Source organism: Nestor notabilis, unplaced genomic scaffold (assembly GCF_000696875.1).
Source record: "Nestor notabilis isolate BGI_N333 unplaced genomic scaffold, ASM69687v1 scaffold28164, whole genome shotgun sequence".
Taxonomy (NCBI): domain Eukaryota; kingdom Metazoa; phylum Chordata; class Aves; order Psittaciformes; family Psittacidae; genus Nestor; species Nestor notabilis.
In genome coordinates this window covers 2,504-14,507 of record NW_009925855.1, presented here as the reverse complement: position 1 = coordinate 14,507, position 12,004 = coordinate 2,504, and the positions used below count along the sequence as shown (strand labels likewise).

Below are 12,004 nucleotides of genomic sequence, written 5' to 3'. Positions count from 1 at the left end.
TATTTATTTATATATTGTAATTAAATTATATTCTTTATATAAAATATAAATATATCATTACATATTTGTATTTTTACATATAAATATATGTAACAAAATACGTAGAAAGTTAGATGTCCTAGGCACTAAAAGACTGAGCAGCCTTCCATAAGAAATGCAGATATTTTTAATATGTTCAAAATATGACCTCAATGAAAGGAAACTAAAACAAGATTAACATCTCAGATATTTTTCCAACTGCAAAGCATGTAACAGTCACCACCTTCATTCATATTCAAAACAAGTTTTGCTCATGAGTAGTTCTGTTTAATTAACGAAACTTTTAGAGTTCAACTTTTTTAATTAACTTTTAAAGCTATAACTGATGGCATATCCATAAAACAATCGTGAAGTGTTAATGTGAACCTGATTATCAGCACAAGATTTGCATTCACTAACATAAGTTCTAGTCATATTAATACACCAACTGACAAGCAGATCTGCAGCAGTAAAATACAGCTTTAAATCAATTAAATAAATACCCCTCTAGTTAGATAGTTATTGTGGTCATTATATTTCCTGATACTTCTTGACATGTAACCACTAAGCTGTTTAATATATTTTTATTTTGGATTTTATACATATTCACAGTATATAGTGCTTTTTAAATTATTGTTTGTCCACAGCACTTACCGGCATTTGCCACAAGCAACAAAGGTAGTTTTCCAGACTCGACATCATCTTTAATCACTCTATCCAACAAAGCAACATCCTGTTATCAGTAAGAAAAACATATGTATTTATAAATGTGTTTGTCAAACCACACAGAATTGTTTCTTCTGAACTGGAAAAAAATGCGTACAGAGTGAAAATGGACAGCATTCTGAAGTTCTGGAAGACATTCTTAATGTCTTTCTTTGTGGCTTGTAGTTTCTTTTTCCCAAAAGTAAAATAACCTGAAGGTCAGATAAGGCATTTGTGAAAAATGCAACACAAATAAATTGTGTCGTTTGTAAGCACACCTCCAACTACACGTATTCTATATCCTGGACTAAAAATCATCTTACTATATACCATTAGAAATACCTTGCAAATGACAAAACCAAGATGCAGCCTGCTGGCTCTTCAGATGATTTCAATCTACAATTTGTACAGTTAGAAGACAGAAGATGTAGAGGTTGAAAAAGTAACTACGTTAATAAGCTTTTCCTAACAATATACTTGACATTCATTTAACAAGGCTTAAAAAACCCAAAACACAAACCAAAACAACTAAACCAAAACCACCCCATAAAATCAAAAGAGCTCTTTAAAAGAAGATTAACTTACCATTTGGTGCTGAGATCCAAACATAGTGTTACAAGGCACATGGCACATACAAGAAAGGGGTAACCCTAGCTGCAATAAAAATGATGGAATTTCAACAACTAAGACATACTTATTTAAAGTGTTCACAGAAATATATATAGAGTGATACAAAAAATAGTAAAAATCACAATAAAGAGCTGGATGTTACATTACAAAGTACGTTTCCTGCTAAAACTTATAATCAAATTAATAGCAGAGGACAGAAAGCAAGAAGAAACTGGAAAAAAAAATCAGTCACCTTTTTCTTAGTGCATCAACTGCATTCAGTTTCTCTAATGAGCCACCTATGCTCTGTACAATAGCCTAAATCTCAATCCTCTTTTCCTTGGCCACCCCTGCAACTAATGCATCCTGTAAGCAAACATGTGCTTTGTGCATGGGCCAAGTTCCACCAGAGGTTCACAGTCACTTCACTACTGAGTAGAGAGCAATCTGCCCATTTTGATCATACAGCTCAGGTGACTATTCATGCTTGAAAGTCTCAAGTTCTTCCGTTGATAGGGAGGCAAATTCCAGATAACTTTTGCATCATTAACATGAGAGGGAGCTGGGGAATCAAGGACTCTCATATTTTGATTTTTAACTTGGAAGATCACTAGACAAGTCAAATCTAGTTGATCGTACCCATCACTGAACAGAAGATTCAGCAAATTAAGAGAACCACAGTTACAGAGTAGTTTGTTTTTATCCTTTCATTTAACAGAACGTGAAGACTCCCTTCCCCTCCCACCCCCTGTTGTGTTGCTGTTTAGTCACACTGCCATTGTTTCTACCATGAGGAAAAATAAGTAAGTTCTCAAAATCACCAAAGTTACATTTGCCTGGGTACACATGAATTCAGTCAACATAAGGGGACTGGGAAAAACCTTGGAGAAATCGTCACTTCTAATAGCGGAAGTTCCAGGCAGACACAAGATTCTAAAGGAAAGCTTTCACTGGCCCTAGCCAGTTTACAAGACTATTGCCAGTAATGTACTAGACTGTGCTGCAAATACCAGCCTCCTGCAGGAAGAGATTGAATATATTTTCAAAATTTAAATTTCAAGTAGCCAATATGAAGCCAGGTAGGTTCTACTTGCAGTTAAAACCCCAACTGATTCACTTTACCTGATTGCAGAGAGCTTGGCCCAAGCCTGTTCTAGCTGCAGAACTAATGTATATGACAGGCTGCTTAGAATATAGCACATTAAATCCTTCTATTGTATAATCTTCATAGCGTGTGTGAATAACAAGTCGACAGATTTTTAGGAGACCTTCACGATCATCTTCATGATAATATGCTGATCCATTTTCATACCTGCGAGAAAAACTGAGTAAATATGACCAACAAAACCAATAAACAATTTAGTGCCTAACACATAACATTAACCAGCAAAAGGAGCTCACAAGAGGATAAAGAAGACAGATTTAAAACACTTCTGTTTTCCCAGGATGAAGTAGAATAGAAGGAAATTTTTATGAGACAGGCTGTGGTTAACAATAAGGGAAGCCTAGTATATATTGCCATTTAGATTCATTTATAAAGTGAGAAAGAAAACACATGTGGATTCCCAAGAATTGCCTTTACAGAAGTCAAAACCTTGCTTGCTGAGAGCAGGGTGGGGGAGGAAACACACAAAAGGCATCATCTGTTTTTAATACATACGTAAATTCTGACCTGCTAATTTTAAGGAGAATGCAACCTGACATTTGTTAAGTTAGTAAAATTGGAATAAGACACATGAAGTAAGGTATATGGGCAGAAAATGGCAAACTTCTTTATCAAATCACAAATTAAGGTATTTTCTAATACTCAAATTTACTGATGCCAGTTGCATTTAATGAGTTTGAAAATAAGACCACAATTTACTACAGTCTATTCAGCATACTGGAAGACAATTTTCCAAAGGTTTTAAATATGTGAGTTACATAAATGAAGTATATTTTTCCCCAGGAATATTTTAATGATTTTATGGCTATTTTGCCTTCAATCTGATTCATTAGGCATGCTTCCTTGGGGCTCATGAGGGGGTGGGGGAATGCATCTGCTCCTCCCCCACCCTTTTTAACCCTTCTAAGAATCAAAGTCAGATGAGCACATTGACATTTATAGTCATGAAACCAGAGCAAAGAAGAGATAAGGTAAGAGTGCTCCACATCGAGGGCAATCCCTCAGCTATCTTATCTATAGAAAAGAACAACTATGAAAGTAGTAAGTATGTCAATTTATTATATAACTTGCAAGTTAGATTCTTCTTCCAGCATTCTTGAGCAACATGTAAGTCAGTGCTTTTGCACAATTTAAGAGTAGCATTTATCACCAAGTTTACATGAAGGCCCTGAAATACCTCAAGTTATCAGAGACTACCTGATGTGCAAATACTGTTACGTGTTTTGGTGGTTTGGTTGTTTTTTGGTTTGGTTTTTTTTTTTCCTTTGGGAAGAAAAAAAAAAAGGAATTTCTTATCATTTAATCTCCCCCCTCCCAACACCCTCACACAGTTCACTTCCAATTCTTCTCGCATGGAACAGTTTAAGATATCTATGCTACATGATGAAACAGGCATTTATGAAAAATTTCAGTGGACTGTAAATTTCAGCAGTGTCACCTACCATACCTGGAAAAATAAACTAGATTCAGGAAGAGCAAAGAAGTTAACTGAAAACATCTTTTAAAAATATGATGTATGTCAAGCCTCAGCAACATAGCATATGCCTCAAGAAACAAGAATGTAGCAAGAATGTAGTTAAACATTTGACAAACTGTATGTCTGCAACCGTACTGTGGCCCTTAGTTCCACCATACAGCCCATATAAAAGGATTTTTTTATGGCAACCATATTACTAGCAAGTTCCTGCATTCAATGAGCAGCCTCCTCTTTTTTAATTTTTCTTTTTTATTTTTAAATTATGTGATGTCTTTCAAATCTTTCAAAGAATACTTCTAAGTTTGTGGCATAATGGTTTCTTTTGTTGACATCCTCAGTGCAGTCACACATGTTTTTAAACAATTACCACTGCTTAGTCATACATAAGTTATTCTCAGTGACTCACCTGAACAGCCTGCAGAGCCAGAGAGTAGTATCAGAAAGGATCCTTGTTGTAAGTTTTCTCAGTCTTTCCCTGTCTAGCACTGATATATAAGCAGCCAAACTATGTCCCAGTAGAGCCATGTGACCCTGTTCACCAACGTTTTGAAGTCTGCAAGCCAGAACAGAGTAACTGCCAACTAAATACAAGTCATGAATGTTACAGTAATTTTACATTTGCATGTTTTTACTGTGGAGTGGCAGAATTTGTTGACATGCAGTTTTAAATATTTAGCAGAGAAGTACAGTATACCACAGCCACCTTTCTGCCATTGTGCATTACATACTGAAGTGCCAGTACAGACAAAAGCATTTGCATTTCACTTGGCCTAGCTGTGTATGGCATCCCTTCAGGTTCTTTTTTAGCCAATCCGCTAGCATAAACTGGAACTAAGCACCTTATCTGCTTTGGGACTTCAAAGTGCACTAAACACATACCTTTCTCTCCTCATGCAGACAAAACTCAGCAGACTAATTATCTTTAGAGGCACAGCTTTCATCGGTCTGTTGAGGGTTTTTGTTTGGCTGGTTGTTTTTTTAATTTCCAAACTGTTTTTTAATTATTATTTTTCAATAATCTTCTGCAGAATAGTTAGCATTATTTCCATTTCACATAAAAATGGAAACAAATTTTATTTTTCCTTTTTTTTTTAATCTACAGGGAGAGATGGTAAAAAAATTTATTGGGATTCAAAGTTTTATAAGACTTTTAGACTTAAAACAACTTTCAGAAAGTAGAAAACAAAATGAGCTGTCATATCAGAAATCATGGCTCACTATATAATCTAAGTTGCCTTTAAAAGGTGCATGGTTGCACAATATCTTTACAGTTTAAAATACTTAAATGTATAAGTTCTATAATAATCAGAATGTAACAAAATCAGGTATCTTCCACATACAATAATTCATACTGGCTTTACCGGTAGGTCTGTGAGGTTTCCTCTTCCTCCTCTCCATGCATTAGGTTCTGAACCAACTGAAGTATGCTCACCATATCCTGGCCACTAGCATACCAGGAAGGGGAAAAGAAAAATCAGAAGAAAGGTAAGTACCAGCATCCAACAAAGAGGCCAGTTCAGACACTGCACTTCTATAGCACCAAAAACAGTTCCTTGCTCTCAGAAAAACAGATCATGAAGACACAATTGTGGAATCAATTAATTCAAAATCATACTTAATTACAGTAAGACACTTCAATAAATATGAACTCAGACTCTCAGAAAAATACATTTAAGAAAATCTGGACTGAAAAGTTTGGCTTGTCAATGTTTAATTACTTATTGCTACACAGAAAGTAATGTAGTAGCTAAGGATCCATGTTTCTCTTTATATAATCCAGCTTTAGCTCACAAATTCAGTACATCTCCTAAGTAATAACCTACAAATATTAGTCTCTAGCAAACAAAAGCAACATTAGACTTCTGACATGATGCAGTCTAATACAGCAAAACTAGAAGAGACCCACAACACTTCAACCTGCATAATTCCAAGTAAAATTTACAGTTGTGTAAGAACTTACACTCTGACAGCTGAAATTGCTTTTTATTCTTAGAAGAGCTAATCAGTGTCTCCACTCAAAACCAAGTTTAGGCTACATACATACATAAAAGAAAGACTTAAATAAATTTTGCAGTACTTTCTGAAGTGCTAGCTTGGACTCCTGCAGGATCATCTTCCAAAGAGGCTATGACCAATTCAATTCTTAATTTTCAGGTACAATGATCTTACCTGCCTTATGCACAAGAGCCCCATATAATTCTTTAAGACAACTGTGCTGAAAAGCTATGCTGATTTGTGGTGGTTGTTTTTTAAAAAGTTTTCTACCTTATCAGTCTCAGGGTTTTATTTTGTTTTGTTTTGGTTTTTTTTTTAATGGGTGTTTTAATGCCTCTTTCTTTTATAGCACAAGTATATCTATGTTTAAGCCTCAATCACAGCTGTAGGGACCAATACCTCATTAGATTCCAACAGTTCAAAATTTCAGTCACCAAGGACAAGTTATCTTTTTTAATTCCTCCTATGTAAGTATGGAAATAACTAGCATAATCTTCCCTGTCCTTTCACTGAACATGGAAAAAGTTGACATAATGCCTGGCAAATTTTCATGTTTGCATTAATATAGAAGTTGCTTGGAAAACAAGCATGTTACACATGCGCATTACAAATTCTGAAAACTAAACAGCATTAGCTAAAAATTGTACCTACCTGCCTTGGAGTGGTCCAGGAATATCCTTCCGTGCATACTTCTTTTCATTTTCTTCCTCCACTTTTCTAAGTTAAAGACACGAGAGAAAACTATGTATTTAGTTTCTAGTTTATAACATCAAACATGTATTGACTTGCAGAAATACCTTTTGACATGGTTTCAATCTATTTCACTGACAACAGGTTCATAAATAAATCAGGTGAGACCTATGCAAGAATTTAGCTCAAACTGAGTTGAAGTGTTCCTAAGTTTTGTGGGTTCAGCTCTTTAACAGAAAACATCAAACTTACAAAAGAGTGTCACATATACAGGAATTAAAAGTTACTTGCACAGCAATAAGAAAAAAAATATCTAACATCTCTGAAAAATAGAGTCACTGGACTTGCTCTGTAAGAACATGCATAAAAATACAGCAATAAGAAAAAAAAATCTAACATCTCTGAAAAAATAGAGTCACTGGACTTGCTCTGTAAGAACATGCATAAAAATACATACATTTATTTTTAAAGTCCCATTATTTGAGAAATGATGGTAATTTGTTCAGGTGTAAGCTTCAGAATGACAGTATGACCTTAAACTACTAGGAAAATTAGTTCTTTCCTGCTTCTTGACAGCAACATTAATAATCCTCCCCTTAGAACAAACAGGTATTGTTTTTGCAGTTATTGTCCTTTGCACACACCTTTGATTGTCTTCTAGCATCTTCATTGCTTCATTCAGATTCTTTCCCATTTCTGCTAAAGTAGGGTCCACCATCTTTCAGGAAAAAAAGATAACTTTTAAGAAAAAAAGCCCCCAAAAAACATTTATCTTACTACTGTCCCCACGACATCCTCAATGCAAATTCATTCACCCAGATTCTTTTAACTAGTCTGTGTACTCATTTAAAAATAACAGTATGTTGAATATCCTGAATGCAAAATATACAGAATAAGAACATACTAGTAGTCTAAAATAACCCAAAAGAAAACTCAATTGTCATGTGGATTTTGTTATTGATAGATCCATTCTTCTCTCCACAAGGAAAGTCAGAACTTTTCCTCATGAATAATGAAAGAAAAAGTGCTGGAAGGCAAGAAGGATTTGAAAGGTGCAAGGTGTTCAAGTGCTCATTATAACGTTTTAGATAAAAAATTAAGTATGTGCTACTTCAGCCCAACTGAATGATTTGTTTCTTTGTTTTCATAACCATTCTACACCAGCAAGAAAACTTGAACTCTTCCCTTAAATGTAAAAATGTACATATGGTCCTACTAAAAAAAAAAAAAAAAAATACAAAAGAAAATCAAAACCCTTCTAAGGGACACCCTAACCTTGGAAAACAGTTTGGTACCCCAACTCAAGACAATCACAAGTCTTTTAGTGGCAAATCTCATTTGGAAATTATCCTTTTATTTCACCTGAGATCTCATGTTTCTGCCCTCAAAAAACCATGTTACCGTATCCTCAGGTAACTCCTCAATCAGCTCTCATGATGTACAGAGTCTAATTGATAAAGCCCCCCCCAACCGCTCTGCCTTAATAACAATAAGGGGAAAACAAAACAAACCACCACCCTCCCAAACAACCCACCACCAAAAGCCATCAGTGGATAAATACAATGCTATTCTTACAAGAAAGTTACCTCCTAGGAAATAAGTTGTTTGGGAAGCTAAAGACTGAAAAATTTCACCAAGGCAGGTTTTGGGTCATTGAGCATTTTGATGCAAATTCAGAGGGAAATTTGCATAAGTTGACAGTTCATTATTACTTCTTTTAGACTGCCAATTCAACTAAGAGGCATTCAAATGCATTCAAGTAGTAATTCCTGAAGAGGTTAAAAAGGCCAACATTTCTTACCTAGGAAACACAAGAAGGTATTTAAGACTGCCCTAGCAAAGGCAGAAACAAAAAGTCAGCCTTCCCTGCCATTTCCCTTTTGGGTGTCACTGACAAACTTTCACAACAGTAGTTCTCAAAACAGATTTTTGAGACACCAAGTACTCTTGTAGTTCTATTTTTTCCTATTTCTGGTACCTTTAAAACAATTTTTAATCTTAACTTATTGGAGAGATTCCCTTTAACGGGGCAAAAGAACAAAACTGACCTACAGTAGGCAGTTTAAGAAACACTGACATGCAGAAAAGGCTTTTCTTACAGCAGCTGCAGGCCTCTAGCTACACAAAACAGGCCCCAAATCCTACTTTCACTGCTGAAACCAGGTAACAACAGATAATTGTTTAAGAGCCTGTCAGGATGGAAGAGCTTTAAAAATCATTGAACTTCTTTCTCCTGAACCACTGACAAGTTCAAATACAAGTAAGCACTATTTTCCAAAGAACTGCTTTTGGGCTGAATAAGTCTCTTTTATGAACTTTAACCCAAGAAGCCAGGCAGAAGTTTGCAACACTGACACAAGAGATCTGGATAGGAACATTTATCCATTTAAGGCTTACATGCCATCTAGAAGCTTCCAGAGAAAGTGAAAGGTATCATCTGGCAGACTCTAGTTTATATCTAGTGATTGATACTAAACTGTATTTGAAAAATAAATATACCCCAATATGAAGGTAGCAGGTACCACCACTGATAAGACCCATCCCATTAGACAGAAAACCCTAAGATTCTCAGGTGGCCCTGTTATATCCCAGATGTATTGCAAGCTTAGCCTCCATAAATTCAGCATCAACCCTTTTTCAATGGATCAGCCCACATACCAAAGCCTCTAGAGTTAACCCTTTACACTGCTGCTGAGGTTTTGGGGTCCTAGGGGTTAAAAAAAAATCCAAACCAAGTTTGATATTTAATCTTACACCACCCATGCTGCACAGATATAACAGCTTGTCTGCTACAGAATTGGAGGAACCGGTATTCCTAAAGGCCTGCACATACTTTCCATGGCTGCTGATGGAAACGCACACAACTATTGCAGCTGTGCAACACAGGCACATACATTTGCTCATGCAGACGCAGCCACAAAAGCAAATTAAATCACAGAAGGTAGCGGATTAATTTCCATGAGGATTTTACACTGTTTTCATCCGGAGGACTAATCAAGAAGAGAAAACGAAATTATGTTGAGAGTTCACATATGTTCAAAGACTATTTTTACCAAAATATTTAGAGATTTAACTCATATTATAGCAAGTGCTGGGTGGCTGAAAGAATCAGTACCCAGGCATGGTCACAGTGGCTCAAACCAAGATCGATAGTTCTCTGTATTCTGTTGCTTTAGAAGTGGCCAGTAACAAATGTTTGGGGGAAGAACAAAGGAACAGTGCAAGTATTCAGCAATATTTTCCCAAGAACACTCCCAGCATTTAGCAATAAATGGGTTTTTACACTGCTGGCTTGTAGGTACAACATCCACTGCTATGAGGGCCACAGCTTAATTATGCACTAAGAGAAAAAGCAGTATAAATACAAAAAGTTCAACACCTCATCGCAGAGGTTAAAAAAATACAGACTGCAAGCATTTGATACTTTAATACAATATATATAGCTAGAAGACAAACCAAAATACGATCATTGTCAATATTTCCATACGTTTTCAGTGGTTTCCGGAGCTGCACTACATCAAAGAAACTCCGAAAAGAAATCTTACTTAAAAAAAAGAAATAAATATCAGTTTTGCTCTTGGGAGCCTTTAAGGGCGTAATCAACTAGACATCATTTACTGGTTGTGCCTATCTCACATACTTCAACTCAGGTTGCCACAAAACATGATCAAAGGCAGTTATTCGCTTGAACTTTCCTCAGCATCATGCTGATATTCAAATTGCTCTGTTGTAGATAAGGACACAAGATAAAGAGGCATTACAAGAAGGGCTCTGAGGTGCTTTTGTTTCTTATTAACACAAAATTCACCTGCTGGAATTACAACAGACGTTAAAACCTACACATTCTTACCTTGTGACTCAGCCTGTCTCACTCACTAGTAACTACATGCATGAAACCCTTCTGCTGGCAGAATAAATACATAAAATACAGTTTTGGAAGTCCTAAGAAGTTACACTCAACTCCAAAAATGCTATGGAATCCAGAAAGTCTTTGAATTCTGTTTTAATTTAAAAATTTAACTGAAATTCTGGCTTTAACTGGAAAATGAATCCCTGCTGTTTTTTTCCAATTGCTAAGTGGATATGCAGCAACTTATTTTCTCCTTTGAATTATGAGAAGCAAAAGAACCCAACAAACCCTTTTACTACTGCATACTGAATTTCAGATATGCTTCCTCCTCTGCTCACATTATTAAGAGCATGGAGATGGGAAGCAGAAGACTATATACTTACTTTAAGCAGCAGGAAAAATAGGTGTGGCAAAGTTACAGCAACAAACCATTCTGTTGTTTCTGAACAGACTTCAATAACATGCCATAATAAAGTAGTACACTGCTTTAGTTCTGTCTGCAAATGGGGTCAAATGCGTATAAAATCCAAACAGTAACAAACAGAAGACTTTTTTTCATGTTCTTGAACTGTTTTAAGAAGACTGGTGGATGCGTTCTTGAATACTACATCCTGAACCACAGGACAAGACACTTTTTGAAGAGGTTAAAACAGCTGCATTACATACGATATTAACCTTAGTTTTTGCACTCAGTCCTGACCCTGGTATCCCAGGATTTGACTCCATACAAGACATGCAATATCCATTCAAGCTCTAAGGAGGTACCAGCCACAGCTTCTTTCTTCAAGGTGTCCATTCAGCATCCTGATACCTCCTGCTTCCTTAAGCCCTTCAAAGACCCTGACGTTCACTACCCTAGTTTGACTTTTATCATTTGTTGCCTTAAAAATGTGTTATCCCCATTCACTCAGGTTAACTCGCGATAGGTTTGGTTTGTGGTTACTCCCCTATTTTGTAATTAATCTGTTACTATTTTTTAAGCTCTTTGAACTCTAAACGGTTTCTGGTTTTATAGGCAGTATGTCACACTCTGGCAACTTGGCCATTCTCCAGTTGTGATAAGACTGAACGTCAATTACAAATTCAAAAAGGAGAATGTTGCTTCATGTACCATTGGTTTACAGTCTTGATTTTGCATTTCTGTAGATTGTATTCCTAACGTAAGGAAGAGATGATTTTCAAACTGTCTAAAAAAAGTTATTCTGTGTGTGCGAAGCCATAGGTACAGCTTGTTATGTATTTCATGAGAAGTATACCTCATTTTCCACTACAGTATTACATTTAACTAGAAGAAAGCTTCACCATCAAAAACCAAAACCTGTTCTCAACAGTAAATGAATCTCAAACAATATCAGTATTCTTTAGCCAAAAGAATAGCGTATTTATTCTCCAGGCAAAGAAAAGTTTTGGATAACAAAAAACATCCACTTCATGACTGTTAGGCTTGAACGAAAATAGCACTGTATCACCACAAAGCTTCTGCTTATGGGTATTT

General features: G+C 35.9%; 1 protein-coding gene across 1 annotated transcript; it reads right to left on the bottom strand.

Annotated features, from left to right (window-relative positions):
* Positions 1–491: 491 nt before the first annotated feature.
* LOC104404713 (pyridoxal-dependent decarboxylase domain-containing protein 1-like) lies at positions 492–7,377 on the bottom strand. Its single transcript, XM_010013227.1, has 7 exons — positions 7,304–7,377; positions 6,621–6,686; positions 5,336–5,419; positions 4,381–4,527; positions 2,455–2,644; positions 1,309–1,377; positions 492–751 (listed from the first exon to the last, which is right to left on the bottom strand). The coding sequence occupies exons 1-7, from the start codon at positions 7,375–7,377 to the stop codon at positions 644–646; spliced, it is 738 nt and encodes a 245-aa protein (XP_010011529.1). The 3' UTR covers positions 492–643.
* Positions 7,378–12,004: the final 4,627 nt, after the last annotated feature.

What these genes read in the sequence shown, in the direction of transcription:
- LOC104404713 (XM_010013227.1), bottom strand. Translation starts at nt 7,377, where the DNA reads ATGGTGGACCCTACTTTAGCAGAAATGGGAAAGAATCTGAATGAAGCA. An exon ending in CCTGGACCACTCCAAGGCAG is followed by an intron (nt 5,420 to 6,620) that starts GTAGGTACAATT and finishes CTGGTATGCTAG; the next exon opens with TGGCCAGGATATGGTGAGCA. An exon ending in TGGCTCTGCAGGCTGTTCAG is followed by an intron (nt 2,645 to 4,380) that starts GTGAGTCACTGA and finishes TTTTTCTCGCAG; the next exon opens with GTATGAAAATGGATCAGCAT.